Below are 21,115 nucleotides of genomic sequence, written 5' to 3'. Positions count from 1 at the left end.
AAGTACCATGCCTTCATTTGCTATTTGTTTGTTTATCGGCATAAAGTTAAAGAGCATAGATAATCCTACCATTATACCCATGGTCTAGTAGGCTTTACAAAGAACATTTTAAAGATGACAGAGAATGAACACTCGAAGGTAAAATAAATATTAAGCTAGTCCAGTAATGAAATATTGAGTTTATGTACATGTATTGGATACATTATTAAATCGACATTAAATTAAGTAAGAAAGGAATTAAATTTATATTGTCTAGAGTCAACTATAATATTATGCTCTCACTTGTGTTTGTAGTGAGATCACTTATATTTGTGTTGTGCAAAAGGTGTTATTGCTAGTTTGGGTTCTTTATAGGAGAAAAATGCTTTTGGATTATACATCTTTTAATATATATGGAATATGTGTTTGCAATATTGCATGAGAACTACATTTTTCATCTGATTATTCATTATTATGAATAGTAAGAGGACACGATCCCAAACCACATAATCATATAGAGTTGATGTAAATATTGTCTATCTCTTTAATCCATAAGAATTATCTCTAATTGGAATTACAATAATAAAATCATTGTTTTATCAAGCATTATAAGTAAGTACAGTGCCAAGTTATGCACTAACACATGACATGTTAAGATAACAAACGAGGATAGAATTTGGCCATTTCATTAGAACATTAATAACTTTCTCAACATACACAATCCATTTAGATTTTCTTGGTATTTTCATTAGATTTTGGCCATTTCATTAGAACATCCATATTTCACCATTGTGGCATACAATCAATGCCTTCAAATATGTTAGATATTATTTATTGTAATCCAAATCTTGATAGCTTTCTATTAGACTCCATTTGGATGGTGTTAACATAAAAATGGAAAGGGACAAATTGAGGTTACATTTTTAAACTATATAATATGGATATCTATAGCATAACCAAGATAAAGATTCTATTGGAAAACCTAATGCTCATACTTGAGGCCTTTTCTTGTAAAAAATGAGAGTTTTTTTTCATCTTTGCCAAGAAATACGATGATGTAACACCCAAGTTATTCAAACAATATTAATAGGAATTATTTCAAAATGGATGATTGCTTTTCATTTATGCTAGGACAAATGAGAATGCTAATTCTATGTGCTTTAAATAATATTAATGGGAAATAACTCCAAAGTAGATACTTGTATATTTTATTATTTAATATATTTTAGTTAAATACTTTGCTAAAACTATTTAAGGAGAAAAAAAAGATATTAAATTGAAAGATTATAACTAAGAAATGTCTATTATATAGAAAATACAAAGGAAATTTTGGTATTGTCCATTTAACTTTGTTTTACTATTTTTCTCATTTTCATATAAATGATATAACATCAAAATGCAACCAAGAAGATAAAGTCAGTAAAATTCAAAGAAAAACAGAATTCACAAAACTACATCTAAATACTTGAAAGCGTGCGTGTGCATGTGTGTGTAAGATAGATAGATGAATAGAGAGAGAGAGAGAGAGGGGGGGGGGGGGGGGGGGGGGGAGGGGCGGGGATTGTGTTTAGGCATTCAAAACAAAATGAAAAATGGATAGGTGAAAAGGTATGAACATGGTGCTTAGAATCCTATGCTCACAAAGTTCATTTTTATAGGCTGGCAATAACCATAGGTACAAGATAAAATAGATGCACAATATTTGGCGGATTGAGTTTTCTACACTTGGGGGAAAAGCACTAGAGTCTACTATCTCAAAATTCGGCATTATTTATGAGGAATGGTGTGAGAAAGAATTGATAGTGATAGAAAATGGTTAGGAGATAATGATTCCCTAGGGAGTGGAAGTTTTCATTTACTAACCCCATATGATTGGTGTACCTTATATGAGCCAAGACAAGTTTTAGCAAAGTGAACCCAAATCTAAATTTCTATAATGGTGATTGGAACACAAAAATTGGCACTTTATGTCCTCTACATTCAACATACAACCCATTCACTTGGGACACCTTGGTCTTGGTCATTGAGTATTGTCCCATGGACATTTCTCTTTGATGGTGCCTACCAGTGCCCTACAGGGATTGCAAGTGCTAATGTGGTAATCATATCACTACAAAGTGATAAAATCTAATGAGCAACCTAATCTAACCAAAGAAAAGAAAACAAGTAGAAAAATGGATTAAGTACAAGGCCCTAGGTGGGTCATGATCATTTGATCCTTAGCTTGCGGTAGCCCCCATAGCTCTTGTATTATTAGCTCCAAGGAGGGGTTGTAAAGTATGTAATGAGAAATTAAACTTGAGTTGACGTTATCCAATGATCTCACAAAGCATACCAGAGTTCCATGCCTCTTTGCAACAAGTTACATCACTTCTCTACAGTCAATTAATAGAGAAGAAGATGGAGATCAAGGTAAATATAAGGAAACTCATATAATGCATCAATGTGTCAGCCCTAAACCGACCAAAGCACTATAGTCCGATGTGTCAAAAGTTGTGGAGGCTAATTTCATGATCTCTATATAGAATACAAAGTGGTTATACTAGTGGTAATGACACCCAAGGTCAAAATAGATTTTTACCTACTCTTGCAAGACCTCGTCCTTGATCAAATGGCCATGAAATATATCCTTTTGTTGATGTGTACTAAATGCTCCTACTAAACCTTGATTAGAAAGAAGACACCCTAAAGACTACTTTTAACATTTAGTAACTTTGTGCTTCAAGTTTGGACTAACTAATGCTTTGGTGACTTCCAAATGGTACATGGATTTACAATTGGATACCAAGTCTTGATGCAATATTGGATTAAATTTTTATTTACTCTAATGGAAATGACCTTATTATAAAAGTACATATCGGATTATAGAGAATGAATGAATCCCAACGAACTCTCAATCTTGATAAATGGTGGAAGGTGTCTACCCTAATCCAAAGATGATAGAGGCAATTCATTACTAGTGATTTCCCATGACCACAAGCAAGTACACTCCTTCCTGAACCTTGCTAGATATTGCTGCCTTTTCATATTGGAATATGCATATTAATTGGTCATGTCCACATTTCTACTCAAGAAGGAAAAGTGCTTTGAGAAAATGAGACTATTGTCAAGGTTTTTAACCCAAAGTGAAGAAGCTCCATTCTTTAACATAGTCCTTTGAAATTAAAATTAGATAAACAAGTATATATATAATTGTCATAGTCGACTTCAAATCGGTTTAGCATGTACTTCACCATTCCAAATGACTATGATTCAATGCTGTTTAATATTGCCGTGAACATTTTTAGCAGTTTAGACCTTTTTGACAAACTCTATAAATGATTTTTCCTCAATGAGCTCATTAGGAACCCTTCACACAAATGAGGACGAATGATGTTGATAATCAGTACAGCTCGTCAAGTAGCACACTCATCCTTTGAACAAAGAAGGCTAACCTCTCCACCATGTAGAACGCTCGGGTTAATCTCCCTCAATGTGCACCTAGCATCTCCATTTACTTTCTTAACCTTGATCAGACATGTGGCTAATGGAGATCGGATTCATAGCAATATTTGGCATGCCTAATTTTCCCGAATACTTCAAATGGAGGTTGTATCTCTCAGCAAGAAAAATACAGACAGCTTCAATTCTGCAAAGGGAATCCACACGATAGAAGAAAATTTGTGCAGAATTGAGGATGTCGCTGTGTCGTTCAAGCAAAAACATTCACAGATGATGTCGTTCACCGTTCAGCAGCCAGGTAAGGCTCACCTCCAATAGATGAAGCGGCTCTGCACCAACTTTGCTGCTCTCGTCTTCAGAGCTATGATGTAGCACACGGTATGGCCTCGAGTAGACCAACCTCTAGAAAGAAACTCCCATCATATCCAGGTGGATGGCACTCTCATTAGCAAATGCATCTCACCACGGAGATGTGTAGGGAAAATCAAAGCCGAAACTTGAGCCAGCTGACTTCTTCCTAGCCACAAACCAAGTAGTGCAGCCCTTGCCGCAAATATGAGCACTGGAGAGCTATAGGAGAGTGAAGTTCAATAGCAGTCTCAGATTTAGCATGTGGCTAAGCTGTAATATAAGATGTGGCTGGGCTGTAATGCCCATGATGACGGTTTTTACATGCAGGATTGGGGCTGGAATTAGAGAAGAGGCCCATTATGCCAAAAGCATGTATGCCATGAGGCAATCACACTTACACATACGCTTTCAAATCCTTTACGTTTTGTTTGGAAAACCCATGTTCACTCAATGCTAATTGCTCTGACTGCACATACAAGCTCTACGTGATGGTTGATGGCTTTTTGCCCTGCCCTTTGGGTAGGGTTTAGTGATGATGTCTGGGTTGAAAGGGCATTCTCCCTATTGGTCCATTCAACTTACTATTCCCGTTAAGTGCCTTCTTCTCTACACTTTTCCTCTTTTCCCCCCAAATTCCTTCGCTAATCTCCACACTCTCTCTCAAGCTTCCCCCCAAATTCCTACGCGAACCTCTTTCTCTCTCTCCCCGAAAGTCCATGTGTAGCAAAATAAACCTATATATCAATGTTATTCTGTACAAATTTGTGGGTCACTACCCACACGAGAAGAAGTCTGGAATGCTGATATGCTGTAAAATTATTGGTCACATTCCAACCTCTCATGGACCCTTGATGTCCATGTGAAATGCCTTGGGGTTGGCAATTCATAAAAAATAGAAGGTTCAGGTGACGGTGGGTGTCACCGCTCACCTTTTTTTAAGGCTTTGCCTCCCCCAAGCATTTCACTAGGGACATCAAGGAAATGAAGCAGATCAAGTCAAACCCGTAGATGAGGTGATGAGGTTTGAAAAGATAGAGGCACCAGACACGTCCAAGATCATGTGACAAACATTAGGAAAAAAGGGAGCTCATTTTGGGGCCTTTTAGAAGATAGAGAAAATAGGCTCTCAACCAATCAGGAGTGGGCTAACGTAACGTTGAAAATTCAACAAAAGAAGATGAAAATAAGAAAAAGAAATAATACTATATGTTCGTAGAAGCATGTCACATTAATGAGGTGATCTAATTTGAATCTTTTCAAAATTTATTTTTTGTGCAGAATTTGGTGATTCTGACACCGCAGACGCGTCCGGAACGGCCCAAAATCCCAAAAACGGCACTGGAAACGCTAGAATCGGACATCCGGAGGCCCGGAAACGGTCAAAAAAGCTCGAAAAATGGGATTTGCAGCAAAACGCGATCTGGCACCTTTTGAAATTTCCAAAGGTGCCAGATCGCGTTTTGCTGCAAATCCCACTTTTCGGCCTTTTTTGGCCGTTTTCGGGCCTCCGGATGTCCGATTCCAGCGTTTCCAGTGCCGTTTTTGGGGTTTTGGGCCGTTCCGGACGCGTCTGCGGTGTCAGAATCACTAATTTCTGCACAAAAAAGTGTTGCTCTTATATGAACATTGAATGTAAAGCATGTGAAAGAATATATTTATTCCTTTTCACACTGACATTTCTCACGCAAGTATCCATATTTTCTTGCTTTTGTAGAGAGAGAAAAGAGAAAATAGTGAATTTCTTACAGGGCCCCAAAATGAGCCCCCTTTTTTCCTAATGCGATCATCAAAGCATCACTCCAAGATTATATCGATTCGCACCAAAGGGGCACAATGAAGACAAGCCCAAACCTAGATTCAAACTTTTACTATCTCATCATGGATCCTAAGCATCCAACAAACTTCATCGAGTAGGTGTGATTACAGGCAAAGATGCCCTTTCACACAAGAACCTCAATAGCCCCTTCCTAAATGTTCTCACAACAAGTCCTTCCAAAACCCCAAAGGAAACAAGGGAAAGAAATGAATGACTTTTGTCATTCATAAGACCTACCCGACTTCTTCTCATGTGGACACTGACCAGCAGATTTGTTGAGATTGAGATTGACATTGACATATAGGTTTACAGATTTAATTTTCTTGAAAAGATCATTTAATTGCATGATGGAGCTTGTCTTATATCCGACCACCTGGACCTTGACGGTTCCATAAAAAACGATCACTGCCTCCTTTTGGTAGAGAGTGTATGTGCCTTCTTTTTGCGTCCTTCCGAACTAATTGAATGCTGATTTTTTGTTGATTAGGGGGTCATAATCTAGTTGGATATGCGTACTGCATTAGCTTTGAACTAAAAGTCCTTACATAAGCGATGTAGATTTTCGCCACATTTGCATTGCATCCAACCTTTGACTCTAGTTATGTATGAACTTTGACTCTTTGGAAGCTCTGGCATGAATCCAATCGGGCCCCACAATTGAGCTCTACGTTGCATGCTCCTCTGCTCCCATTTCACCTTCTCCTTCAGCTTCTGTCTTTTGATTGGTTGCCCAACCGTAAAAAGAAATGGAGTTGCAACTAGTAGTTAGCTAGCATGTACAAACGTGTCCATCTATCATGTTAGAAAGGCCTTCCTTGAATTTCAAGGTATGTCACAGAAGCTCAATCTTATAAAAGGCTACATCGTGAGCAAGGCCAAGAAGGGGCAAATTGAGCATGCTTGAAGGGCATTAGTCCTTTGTCATATTCTAACTGTTTCCAAATTCCACTAAGTTGGTTATTCATGGACATGTGGAGCAGACCAAAGCCAAGACCTGCAGTCACATACATGCTACTTTGTGACTCTTGGATAATTATAGAGTAGAATTTAAATTTCTACATTGCCCAACATAACTTACCAAACTTGCACACATGACATTCCACCTTATCGTCTTCGCTTTATATCCGTCCATTTCTTGTCCAAGAGGTATGAGGGTCTAGAGGCACACTCAGTTTTTATGAAGTTATTTCTTGTGACTGAGTGGTCATGTGATAAATTTAACCAGGGCTCGAGTCTGAAGCGTCCCTCCCTTATTGTTGTTGATGTTTCAGAGCTGGAGGCAACATGTTGCCAAATTAAAGCAGCAGGTGGCTTTCATGCAAAATGAACAAAGGTGTGAAAGAATAATTTAAAACTTCTATGCCATAGACAATTACCAATATTAATGTGTACACTTTTTGTCTTAAGTGCAATCCTAATCCAAATTCCTTACATGAACTTGATAAACTTTTGGTAATGTTGCAGACATATGCTGGGTGATAATCTGACAGGATTATCACTTAGGGATTTACAAAAGATGAAAAGCCGATTAGAAATTGCAGCAAATGGAGTGAAGGCGAGAAAGGTTGGCAGTTTAACCCAAGGGGTCCCATGAATGCTTGGGTTAAAGAAAGCATCCATGCGTGGAAAAGACTACGTTGCAGAGGTTGATAGAACTTTGCTAGACATGGGTCATGAAAGAAGTCATAAAGCTATTAAGGCATCTTAATGAAACGTAAAAGTGAATTACATGTCACACCTCCTCATAGTGTCGACAAATTTTTTGATCAAATACTCATTCAGAATGTCTGGTTAAACTTTTGGGCAGACTCAATTGCAGGCAGAACAAATGCAGGAGCTTAGTAGAAAGGTTAGTGATCATTTTGTCTGATTACCATACGAACGTCTCTTTCTTATTATGTAGTCTCTAGAACTGGGTGATTGTAGTTGGTTGTCTGATTGCTTGGTCGTCTCTCTCACTGTGTTTCTTTAAGTTTCTTCCGGAACGTGCGCTTCTCCAAGGAATGACAGGCTTAGAGCGAAGGTAAGGTAACATCATGTCGTCGACATCCTACGTTTGAATGGAGGCTTCCTTGATTTCTAAAAATCAGTCTCCATGAACTTGAAGATTGACCAAGAGTACAGGATGCAAGAAGCCCTTACATTGGTGATAAACTGTCAAGGTTCGTCAACTATGCAAGCTTCCTCTAAGGTATTGGCCTCGCTGCTACAACAGGCCGAATCAAGTATGATCCCTGGCAAAACAACTCTACGACTTGGATCTAACTTCGCAGGTTATCCTCTCTCTCTCTCTCTCTCTCTCTCTCTCTCTCTCTCTCTCTCTCTCCATTTGTAATATTGATATTCAAACGCTTGGATAGCAGGTTGAAACTACATCGGCTCTACTATGGTAAGTATATCAACTGTAAAAGCTAAGTCATTCCAACATATACTGCTCGCACATGCAAAGCATTTCCTAGCTAAGGTCCCCATCAAAGAGTAGATTATTTCCAATGTTCAAACCATTCTTTGCTGTAAAATGTAATCTTGAAGTCATTGCAAAATTCATTGCAAGAGCTCAACAAATAGATTTCCCTTTAGTAATTCATTTCAACCCAAAGTAACAAAGATGCTCGTGCTTCTGTATATAAAAATTTGAGGATATAGTAACAATATTATTGTGTGTATGTTGTAAGAAAGGGTGATATTTGTATGGTTCAAGTTTTCATTAATCTCTTGCTAGATCACATACTAGAAAGTATATGTGCCTTTTATTTTTTGTAAATTTCACTTAATTTTTTGCTTTTGAAATGGATAATAGCTTTTAATAGAAATACATTTCTACCAAATTCTTGTAGGCTAAAAATTGCAAGACAAAAATGGCTCACTCCAAAAATAGTTTCATGTAGATCAAACTATTGAAATATTTTGAAAGTACTTTGCTAATTGATTCATGGTGAGACTCTTAAAAATCAAAGGACTAATTAATCTATTGTACACATGTCTTTAGAATGGATGCATGTCTTTCTTGAGTGGATACAAATTGAAAGTGAGCAATGCTGGTTGGTTTCATCACCACTTTATAATATCAGGGCAACTTTCTTATGGTTTCTCAAAGATCACATTCCATCTTAAAAGTCTTCAATTCTATAAAACTTTAGCCATATAAAGGGTTAAATTTGTGAGTAAAATTTTGCACATGTACATTATAGTTTTGCATTGACTTTTTAAGAACTACTCACATTGAAACTTCAAACTTAATTTCCACATTATCTAGAAGTCTTCTCAACAATTTCCTCTATAAGACCATCTCCTCCCTCACCCCACCTTCTCCCCTCCTGTCCTTCTCCCTTGAATCTATAGCTTACTAATGCAATGAAATGCCATCCTTAATCAAAAATTTACTTTGAGATTGTGAGGCTTGACAAAAGGTTAAGGTTATGACATCATCACTTTGATGGAATGAACATCTTACAAGGATGTAAGAAGGTTTATCAAGGAGGCTCACAAAATGCTCGCAGTGTTTCTTGCTATTGGTATTGATATTTTCTTAAAACTAATTATTGGAAATTAATATCGCCTTGCCTTGTAGAAATACATACTATAACATCCCATATTATTATATTTCACAGAAGGTGGATTAAATATTTTGGCCTCTCAAAGTAAACCCTAGTGCAAAGGGCCTCTCATGAGATTAGACCTACAAAAATTAAAAGATTCTAGAAAGGATGTAGTGGGAGTGATTAACTTGCTCCCCATGCATGGTGATAGAAGTACAAAATACTTTGTTACTTAAGACTTTGCATCGGCTCCAAATTATCATTTTTTAGCAACAAATAATTTGCTTGGAGATCCATGCTAGAATCTAGCAACACTAGGAAGTCCAAAAATAAAAGATATTAATAAACATATAATCCTATTAATAGGGAGTTCATGATATAAGAGGAAAAACCAATTTAATAACAGAAACAAATCAAGATTACTAACGCTATAAGACATGAATTAAAATTTTTAAAACATCAAAATTCTTATAGGCGATGCAATGGGTTCGTAAACAAGATTTTCATTCTTCAATGTGCATCGCACCAATTGGAATACCAATTTTTCACTTATAAGGAGTAGATAAATTATATCCTAGATATACTAAGTACTTGGGGATTGATAAAATCATTAGTCGGTATTTGCAAAATGTCATTTAACTAGCTAATCTTAGTCTTGGTCATTTCGTGTCTCTAAATTTCAAAATTCAACATATGAGATCTTGAGCCTTTGTTAGATGCAGATATGGTAATTTGATGCTTTGTTAGTTCCAAATGTCATAGCCTTATTAATGTTTGAAGGAGACCTAATGAAAGGCAAGGGGCTCTCATAAAAAAATGTCCCTCTTTTTGCAACATGTGGATTGTTGAAAAATGAGATAAAGTTTCAAACGCTAAATTTTTAAACTCTACATGTGACATCTTCATTCTTTGCTAGACATACATCTAGTTATTGGATCCTTTTCAAGGCCCAAATGGCATAGCCTTATTCATGTTTAAATTAAAGATAATCAAAGCCAAGGGGTACTCGAGAAACAAGGTCATTGATCTTTCTACAACATTTGTGGATTGTTGAATAAAAGAGAGAAAATTAAAGAACTAGAGAGGTTGTAACCACAAAAACAACTATGAATAATATATACCCTAGAATCTAGTAAGCTCCTACCATATGTGCTTTCAATGCATTTATCATCATCAAAACATAAATTAATACTCAATTAAATATGAAATGATGATGCAAGATATCTTTTATGTATATCCTGAACAATTCGTCATCTTGTGATAGTAGCCATTTTCTCTCCTCATGTTGTTATATAGATGCATAGGTCATTTTGAAATAGTAGGTGCAAAATGTATATTTTGATGTCAAAGAAAAAGACATTCATAATTCTCTAAGTCAAGTACAAAATATAGTGTTTCAAAAGTGTAGAAAGGTAATTATTATTTTAGCACACATGTAAGGTATATGGAATCAACTTTTAAACTCAAAATATTGTATCACAAGTAGTTGGTTAATGAATGTGATACAATTATATAGGAATATATGTTAGATATCAATGCTTCACTCTCATGTAACTACGCGGGAACCAACTAACTCTACTTGTAAGCCTCCCATATGAGGAGAAGGCATTTGAGTAGCTCGATTATTCGATAGATCTTGGTTTGGACACCAGATGGAGACCATGTGTGGCTTGATGGCTGGACGACTTCAGATAGAGTTGGCACACTATCAACTAGGCTACATGCAAGTGTGGGAAGGCATCCCATGACTGACCGCACGATGGGTACGCGGAGCATTTCCTGAGGCAGCCCACTCTCGGGATGCGGGGCCTGTTTGGAGCCCCAGATAATCTCGTATGGCTCTGGGCCGAACAAAATCCGTAGGTCAATTGCTCTATTCTACGCCACGGTTCTATCGTGTGGTCGGTGGCCTATTTCGGGACCGACCTCCAGTCGACCATTTTGGACGGACTGGGTCGGTCACCCAATTGGGTCTAACCGACTACGATTGGTGGCTATATAAGAGAAAGCCCGCGAAGCCCATTATCATCACTAGCTACAGCAACCCTAATTCCTTAGCATCCAATCTCCATCCTCTACTGTTTTCAGCATGCCATCGAAGCTTCTCACACAGAAGCACATGGCTGGGAGGCAGCGCCATCTATTGTATCAGTTTTATAGTAATCAAATTTTTTGATTCTCCATACTATCTGCTTTTCTCTCTTGCATATGAGATCCTCTTATCTGTTGAGCACAGACGTTGTATTGTTTTCTTACAATATATCCCAAAGGGAGAAATCCACTCCGAACCTAGTTTGTTTCATTGAAATCTATTGAAATAGAATTTAGTTATCACACCTACACATAGTGGATGTTCATTTGTCTGAGTGAAACTAAATGTACATGATGGTATGAAGAGAGTGTGTTAAAAGGAATAATTTGGAAAAAAATAATATATTTGCATTCCTTAACCATGAAGATGTGTGTGCAACTCCCTTGTTTATATAATATAAGGTGGTGGGGTGTAGGAGAAAGTGGTGGATTGGTCGTTTCCTTGTCTTCTTGTTTAACCTTTCATAGGGCCTGGTTGGGGTGGATAGGAAGCATTGTAGTGGTGGATTCCTTGTCTTCTTTAACCTTTCATAATGTTTGGTTGTACTAGGATCAACTCCTTAGAGTTTATGAAGTACATGTGACCTATACTTTAGTCACATATTGCATCAATGTGGGTCTAAGAATAACTTAGGTGGGATTGCAAAATGGGCAGCATATTCAAGATGATGTGTAATAACATAGTTGCTTGGTCGTGCTTTTTAGTATGGCTTGATGATTTATCACATTGGAGGCCCCAAATTTTCAACCTGCCTTGATATTCTACCATCTATATTTCTCTATTGTCTTCTTAACCACATGCTATTGCTACTATCATCCTATCCATTGTGCCATATGGAGGCTCTAGTTATTCTTCTACAACTACCTTGCTAGTTCTTGATGGGGAACATGTGGCATTATGCAAATGAATAATTGGAAGTGTTCCTTGGTGGAAGTGGCACTATGCATATAAATAATTGAAAGTGTTCCTTGATGGAAGTGGGGTGTTACGTAGGCTCCAACCAACCACAGAGCAACCACATCAACCACAACAATAGTGGGAACTAGCATTGGGATAGCCAAATCAAACACCACATCATGTCATGGCATTATGTATGCTCAAAGCCACATCAACCACACGTGGTGACTACTAGCAACAAGGAAAAATGCATTGACTAGGCCAATGGCCAATGCCAACCACCACACTGGTGTCTAGTGGCCCGTGCTAACTATGATGGTGACCACATCAACCACTGCAAATATTGACTACCACCACATAGTAGTTGTGCCTATCTTGTGAAACTATCTGGGGCCTCCACTCAATAAAAAGGTTTGGAGAAGAAGCCTCAAAGAAGGAAAAGATCCTAGAGTCAAACAAGCAATGGTGTTCAAAATAGGGTGAGTTGTTGAAGTTGTGAAAACGAATGAAAGCAGCAAAAGCAAGATGATTACTTCTTGAGATCTTAAAGTCAGAAAAGTTGGATTCAATGAAGAGAATTATTACTCTTGAGCTAAATGTAAACCATGGCATTGCTTAACATGTCTCAATATGCTCATTGTTGTGGGCTCAACCTAAATAAATTGCTCATTATTGTGGAATAACAAGCTCAATTTCATAGATGTTTTATTTTGAATTTAAAAAATTAGATTAGCCTTAATCTGAATGTAAAAATGTAAAAATGGAAAGATTCTTGAATAAAGTAGATTACACTCCTTGCTATAAATTTTATACACCTAAATTGGTGGTTTCTTAATGAATACACTGAGGACCAATGGGTTTTGGTCATTGATATCTCAATACTCCATGACTCCAAGAAATCCCATATGTTCTCATGAGTGTCTATTTCCATTTTGAAGACCCCATTACCATTATTTCCTTCAAAAAAGCTTGCATTCTAAGATTTAATAGCCCTAACTAAATGAAAGTAGATAAGCAACAATAAACTATTATGTAATAGATTGTAGATTTTTTCTTTATTGGGTGTCTGTGAGTACCAAATAACTCAAACTACTACATTTCACACCTTTTCTTGATGCGTCATTAAACACGAAGTAATGTCCTTCCAGCTACCCAACAATATAGGTGTGTGCATTGGGGATTAAATTTTGTAGAGGCATCTATGCATACCCTTTGACAACTAATCTTGCCTTGTATCTGTTCATAGAACCATCTGCATTGTGCTTGACCTTATAAACCCACTTACAACCAATTGCATTCTTGTCTTTAGGCAAAGGCACCAATTCCCATGTAGCATTTGCTTCCAAGGCATCCATTTCTTCATTCATGGCTTTCTCCCATTTTTCTTTTCCCATGGCTTGCTCAAAAGAAGTGGGTTCTGGTTCCTGTATCACTTTGATCATATAGGCATAGTGAATGGCTGTAAATCCATCATATTTTAGCCTATTCATAGGATATCTAGCTCTGGTAAACCTGCATAAAATAGGATCACTTTTAGGTGCTCTCAAAACATCCCTGGTCTTGCTTACTTCAGATTGCTTACTTCAGATGTAACATTATAAGGAATACCCAACTCATCATCAATGCTCTATTCTGAGCCACTAGATTCACCATCCACATAAGAGTGACCTGCATTCACATCAAACATGGGCTGATCTACCTTCTCTTTTCCCTCCCACTTACAAGATCTGTGAGACATGGATTCCTAAGCCCCATTTCCATTGCAATTGTCATTGATCCTTTGGGGTGGTCCATTTGCAATGCAGCATGTAAAAAGTGAAGGGACCAAGTTTCCTCTAGGTAGATAATTGATGACCAAATTGCTTACAAATGACATCCCATTAGTTTGTGTGGTAAATGCAGATAAATTTAGATGATTGATTTTAAAATTTTAGATTTTTTTTGTGGCTTCTAATTTCAAATGTGACTTTATCAATTCAAATACTGTCTGGGATGATATAGGGTGGCTAGATTAATCCCTATGGACAAGTTCTAGGGACTTAAGTGATGCTTTCTTAAAACTCTGATTTTTGTTCATGTCAAACAAACTAGTTTTTTAGCTAAATTATTGGAAGTCTAGATTTGTATTTTTTGCTATAAAATTGGTCGTGTGTATATTTTAGTTTTGAATACACACACACACTGTTATGGATAAATTTGACCAAGGTAAAAGGCATAAATATGTGTATGTGCTTGTATGTGTGGCAATAATATAATAAAATATGGTGTGCATAGGGCCTAGGGTTGAGGTGGCAGGACATGACCATGTGCCATCCTTCCATGTAAGAGGACCCACAGGTGTGTTGTACATAATCCATGGTAGTAATATAATAAAATATTAAGGTGGCATGGTTCCTCCATGTGCCACCCCTCCACCTAGGCAGATGGCCTAAGGGCCATGGGAGAAGTAATATAAAATAGGTGGAGATGGATATTATATTGGATTATTCCCTCCATGTAGGATAGGCCCATGTGGGGGGGGGCGTAGATAGTCCAAGAATGCAAGTTAAATAATGGAGAAAGTAGGATGAGGTGGCAAGATACCTTGTGCCAACCCTCCACTTGTCCTCCTAGATGTTTGAATGTATTATAAAATTGAGAAGAGACCAAGGGAGTATCATAGACTTGGGATATGGGGTTTGATTTATGTGGAAAAATGAGGCAAAGGGTTGTTGCACACAATTGAGAGTGCGTACCCACCTAGCCCACATGGGAGATTCCTCCACACACACCATGCATGTGGGAAGATGCATTTATTAGGAGAGACCCCCTCTCTTGGCTATAAAAGGAGGCAATTCCTTGATGGGACATGCTCATTCTTGTAAAGCCACCATGCTAGTACTTTGATTTCCCCCATCCTACTTTCCTTTCAAATAAAGCATGACTCTCTTCTCTTGATGTCTCCATCTCTACATTCCACCTCCCATCATGTACATGCTCCTCTTCCTGCTCTTCCTTCCCCCTTGTGCCATAGTCCCCCTCTTCATTCCCACCCCTCTTAATCCCTTTTCCCCACCCATGTTAACACTTCTCTCCTCACATTCCCTTTCCCTCTATGGCCCTCAAGTGTGGCCATGCCTAGCATTTAGCCTCATGACTTGATTTCTTTTCTCGTTAATAACACACACATACAAAATTTTCTTTAATATTTTAGCCCACACACACACACACACATATGCACACACACACACACACATGCATACATTTTATTCACTTTTATAACCAATTATGCACACGCACACATTTCCCTCTCCATGCACTCACACATAATTAAGTGATTTCGTTATTTTAATTATTATTAAAATTTTTACTATTATTATAGATTTATAAAAAAGATTACTAGTATCTATTTATTGTTTTTTCCTTTTTAATAAAATGTTTGTCCCCCCTTCCTCTTATTTTTGCATTAGTTTTATTAATGATCTCCTCGTCTCCCCTTATGTTTATTTTTATTTAATATTCTCCCCCTTGTTTTTATTATTGTTTGGTAATTAAGATTACTCCCCATACCCTTCCTTACTTACACCCTTTTTCCTTTTACTAACCCCTTTTTTATTGTCATTTTAACTAAAATCCCATTTAATGTTAATAATATTAAACCCCTCTAAAAGAAACTACCCCTAAATTAAGCTACCCATTCACCTAACCAACCCCTTACCTTACCTACACACTCATAACCTCTATGCCAACAACCCTTAACCTACACACTTGCTCGAATTAGAGTCATAAGTTATACCCATGACCTTGCACGTTCTCACTTATTATTGCACCACTAATGCCGAAGACTTCTTATCCACCACTACCCTCTTGTAACTGCACTGCTAAGTGCTATGGCTTCTTCTCCACTAACTCTTGCTTTATATGCATCTCCTTGTTTGCTCTCGTGCCTTCACCTTTTGCTTAGCTCCTTCTGCCTTCCATTATCCTTACTCCCTCTCGCCACTACCTCGTGTCTCTTTAATTGTCCGTCATAGCTCCCTTCATGGCCTCAACAAGGCTCTTGCTTGGCTCATTTGCATGGTAGGTCCCCGTCCCATTTCCAGCTCCTTGCTCTTCATCAACTGACCTCTACATGATGGTGTCCCTCTCATGATGGCGAACCCCTTCACTCAGGAAAAAGGTGTCTCTACTTTTTGTACTTTTCCATGTGTTCTTTTTCTTATGAGCCACCTTTTCTTAGTCTATGCTCAATCTACGCTCTCTGTTTTTTCAAAGTGAACTCACTGTTTTGGCTTCACTGCGGCCAACTCTGCTATGTGGTTCTTTCCCTTCATGGACCTGTGGTTGCACCTAGCTTGCCTCTACCTCTGTGCTCCAAGCTCGTCTCTATAAGATCCACTACCTTCTCCATTGTTTCATTCTTCTCTCAAGTGACCTTCTACACAAGATGGCAGGGTGAAGGCTTTACTAATCTACGTCTTCATGGGCGATCTGCTTCTCAAAGTTATTTCATGTTGGATCGGCTTCTCACTTGGCTTTTATCTCCTTCACTACACTACATTGTCCTCTTCTTGGTAGCTCTTGCTTCCTCACACTTACATCGCTCACAGTCATACATGGTGTTTACATAGTATAGGCTTTTCACTCTGAATTGCTCATAGTTGTACACGGTGTTTACTTGCATAGTTCAGCTTCATGAGCTCTTGGCTCATGTAATGTGCCTGATCATAGTGACCCCTTGCACTCCCTACTCTCGACGACCTGCTACTCTTTGTGCCTTTGCTTCTTTTGCTAAGCATTAGCATGGTTTGTTGATGTGAGAACTTGGCAACTAGTGCAAGCTCTGTGTTTGATGTTTTTTTCGTAATACGCAGTTTTGCTCTTGTAGCTATGCCCATTTTCCTTCTCTTCCTCTTATGATCTATTTATATATAAAATATATATATATTTATGTGCCTTAAACGTATGTAGGTTTGTCTCTTTGTCTCTATTTATGTGTATTTATTAACTTTTACTTGTCTTTCTACTCTTATATACCTATCCTTCTATCTTTTATATACTTCTTTCCTTATTTATATATATTTTAATGCTTTCTGTAAAGATTTTTCCCAGTATATTTTGGTAAATTTAAGCTCTTGGTTTCTTTGTGTGTGTGTATATATATATATATATATTGTTTGTTTCTTGCTTTTATGTTAATTTTAGAATTTAGTCTTGCTTTTTGTAATTTGCTCGGGTTTCTTTAATTTTTCTTAACTTGTTTGCCCCCTAACCATTAACTTATATTTATATATATATATGGGGTCTAAGGCCTTTACTCGCTTCAAGGCTTGTATTTTAACCTTATTGCTTATTTATGGCTTGTTATGATTAACCCCCAATTGGTTTTTTTTTTTAAAGCTAATTTTTTGCTTTCTATTTATATATTTATATATACAGAAAGATAGAGAAATTTAAACTTATCCTGCTATTTATGAAATCATGGTTCCTCTTGATATATGTAATGTTGACTTTATATACATTGTTTACATTTTGTCCATTTCTATAAACTTATCTATATAGATAAGAAAGCTTTTATTTCTTTTTTTAACCCTTTAAGTTGCTCTCTAAAATTTTCTATTATGGTTTCCTATTTCTTTTAGTTTTGTCTATTTTGGTTACACACACACACACACATGCTTCCCAGAGGGACGTGACCCTGATGGGACCCCATTGGGAGGACCCAAGAATTCGAACAAGAAGACCCAAAACCCTTTATACGCTCTATCTAATTCTTCTAAGCATGAGAACATCTGTATTTGGTAAAAATATGCACCAATATAGGCATACATATGAGGAGAAAAAGGCCCAAAATGAATTATAAGGATGAACATATAGGCTATTGCCTTATAGTGGATGTGTATACCTTAATAGGTGGGGGACTTGATTTTTAGGGTGCCTATGGACTTATACCCTTAGATTCTCACTGGAGGGGTACATACCTCGAGATGAAAGGGTAAAAATGAAACTATGGAATTTTAAAAGTACTTTACACTAATAAAAGGAAATACCCAAAAATAAAAAAGGGGGTCATGTAGACTCTTGCCGAAGAACCCACTACCATGAGATGGTAATACCCAATTTTTTTAAAAAAGAGTAAAACCCATGAAAAAATAAGAGGGAAGAAAAAGGACACGTAATGGTGAATTGCACAAAGTATTTGATATACACACATATATGACTATATATATATATATATATATATGCAATGGATACATTGATATCCAGATGCATAAGAATGGGCGGGTATGAAATCAAGGCCACAAGGAAGTACTCCACTATGGGGAGGTGGACACATTAATCGCCTTCTTCATGCCTCCTGGGTTCATAGAGGGAAGGTAGAGTGGACTTAGTACAAAAGGCATCCAAAACACTATTTGTAAACGCACTGAACCCGAGGATGTTGGAGGAGATATGAAGAGATGGCTCAACATGAAGACAACCCTAACTCCTGGACTGTAGACAAAACAAGGACTATAGCAATTGTACTCTAGCTTGAGACTCCAGCTCGCTATGTGGAGCATAAGAAAAAGCCTCTGACACGAAAAGGAGGCATCTATTTCCGTGCCACAGCTTTCCAACGGGCCGCTGAGCATATGGAGAGCACACAGGTCAGAAACCTTTCCACTCCCCTTCGGCTGGAACACCAATGAGCTCTAGGAGACGTCTTGCTCTAGATTTCCTATGCCCTTACAAAGCTGCTAATATGGCCGCAACCAAGACTCACTCGGACCCCATAGATAGTGAGCTCTAGTTATTTGATTATCCCATCAATTTGAGAGCTCCATACCCCTCTACTCTCCCTCTACTGTCCCTAGCAACAAAGGGTCTGAGCGCCTATAGGAGCGCGGTGAAGACTTGTGAAGGAACCTCCTTGCTCATGAAAGACCAGCACCCTAGTTCATCCATCGAACACAAGTCTTGCGTGGTACGTAGGTCTCTTGAGCTTCATGCAAATGGCAGGGAGCAACCTACTTAGGTATTTGAAAACCTTGGCATGATGCATGGGCTGGACAAGGATGATATCCCGAATGGTTTTTCTCACATTATAGTTGAAAGTGTACACATACAGTACAAAGCTCCATGACTACTCACAAAGTAATCATAGTTTATAAGCACTATTATGTCTAAAATACATCACAAGTCATGTCTACTGAAGCAGTGAGGGATCGTATGAGCTCTAGGAGGCTGAAGATAGTAATGTATACTATGTAAGAAGAGCATTAAGAGTTATATATGCCCTTGGACATGCTCTGCATCCCCCCACAACTATACATTACTATACATGGTGGCTACTCAAAATGTGGTCGCACAAGCACATATAATAGTGATTAGGTACACCTTATACTGTATTCGCTTGGAGAACTGTAAGCTTCCAGCAGCCGTCGAATATCGTGGAGTGGTCATCTGATGTAGTTATGCTATGAGACCCAACCAAGCAAAAACATTTGCTGGGTTGGCTTATGGTGAACCGGCTTACCTCTTTATTGTTAGGCATTAGTGCTGATCGGTAATTAGAAAAGTCCTTCTTCTCTTTACATTAGTTTGAACAGATGTGATATGGATACGTCTAAGAATGTTGGCTTGATATACTTTTTCTTGAATTCGGGCATGCTTGCCCAGGCTACTGAAATGTGCTTAGCTATGCCCATCATGCACGAGTGTTTGCAAGCGTGACTATGGAGATTAAAAATCATATCCTCCCCACACTTATGGTGCTTTTATATTGTAGTCCAATGCAGATTTGATGGGCAAAAGCTTGGTGATGTAGTTGTAGGTATGAAGAATCTTCTACAGGTCTAGCTTGTTGATGTACAACCCATCGAATCGTTTGGGTTTCTTCCAAAGGGATGATAAAGTGATCTCGATTGGTTATCTTAACCTGTTAAACAGAGTCGATTGAACACTAGGAAGGCTCGTTGTTATACTGATATTTTGCATGTGCATCAAGGTAGGTGGGATTAAGGCCCGTGTGAAGTGGTGCACCCATCCGATAAGTACTTATCCGAATATCACACCTAAGAGCCGGGTTTTTTATGGTTTTTTATTTGAGGACCTCTCCCCTCCCTCCTTTATCCCTAAGCATTTATACCACTCTCCCCTTTATTTTAATTGAATCCCTCCCCCTCCCTCCTTTATCCCTAATAAATGTCTTGCCATGATATACTGCTGCCCCCCCCTGTTATTTAATTGAAGCCCACCTTCACCCCTTTATCCCTAAATATTTTATTTAATTAAAGCCCTCCCTCGTCCCTCCTTTGCCATCGTACACCACTCCCCCCTCCCCCCAACAAATAAATTACTCATTTAAAATTATAATCAATAAGTAGATTATTAAAAAGAGACTAATATTTATGTAATGGTTGTTTGCTACACAAAATCACATCCATCCCTACAACAAAATATATAGCAATCTCCTTTGTGAGAGCCCTTTGCAAGCAAGCTTGTTGCATTTGCTACAATCCATGATAGTGATCCCCATTCAGTTTGCCACTTTCTAAGACTTGGCAAAGATAAGGTCGCAGTTACTATATCAAAGATTCTTAGCACACATGTTGAGCTAAAGTATAAATGTGAAGATATGGAAACACTTGGAGATGTTATGCCCTACAATACATGCAATAAATCATTTTTAGCATGGGATAGAGATGAGACTTATGCAACAGACATCATCAAGAATACAAGGTGCTGGGGGATATTTTACAAATGAGGTCATTTGCAAATAAGAATGTAGCAAAAGGTGAAGTATTGGGATCTGAAGAAGTGGAGTAGTGGTCATTTCCACAGATGAGGATTCTAAAAGTCATTGATGATGGTATGGTTGATAACAAAAAATCCTTATGTGATCTCTTCTATGAGGTAGGCAAAAATATGAGATGGAGCATGCAATTTTTAAACATGAGAAAGAGGCACGTGGTTTTCAATGATAAAGATAAAGTATACTACAATATCAAAGGACCTAAAAAGCTTGCCCATGTGCCA

At 37.8% G+C, this 21,115-nt stretch overlaps 1 protein-coding gene across 2 annotated transcripts; it reads left to right on the top strand.

The window, feature by feature from the left end:
• The first annotated feature begins 3,448 nt into the window (after positions 1 to 3,448).
• On the top strand, positions 3,449 to 8,192 carry LOC147901745 (MADS-box transcription factor 23-like). 2 transcript variants are annotated; one of them, XM_087374315.1, is made up of 6 exons: positions 3,449 to 3,718; positions 6,859 to 6,920; positions 7,052 to 7,151; positions 7,395 to 7,610; positions 7,803 to 7,860; positions 7,951 to 8,192. In XM_087374315.1, the coding sequence occupies exons 1-2, from the start codon at positions 3,562 to 3,564 to the stop codon at positions 6,912 to 6,914; spliced, it is 213 nt and encodes a 70-aa protein (XP_087230441.1). In that variant the 5' UTR covers positions 3,449 to 3,561; the 3' UTR covers positions 6,915 to 6,920; positions 7,052 to 7,151; positions 7,395 to 7,610; positions 7,803 to 7,860; positions 7,951 to 8,192. The 2 variants fall into 2 exon arrangements, with proteins under 2 accessions (XP_087230441.1, XP_087230442.1); XM_087374316.1 differs by having other exon boundaries at positions 7,395 to 7,860.
• The last annotated feature ends 12,923 nt before the right edge of the window (positions 8,193 to 21,115 follow it).

This window comes from Dipteris shenzhenensis, chromosome 5, assembly GCF_047967505.1.
Source record: "Dipteris shenzhenensis isolate YYH24624 ecotype China chromosome 5, Dip_SZ_1.0, whole genome shotgun sequence".
Taxonomy (NCBI): Eukaryota; Viridiplantae; Streptophyta; class Polypodiopsida; order Gleicheniales; family Dipteridaceae; genus Dipteris; species Dipteris shenzhenensis.
Note: the sequence above shows the minus strand (reverse complement) of the source record. Positions and strands in the feature narration are given on the sequence as shown.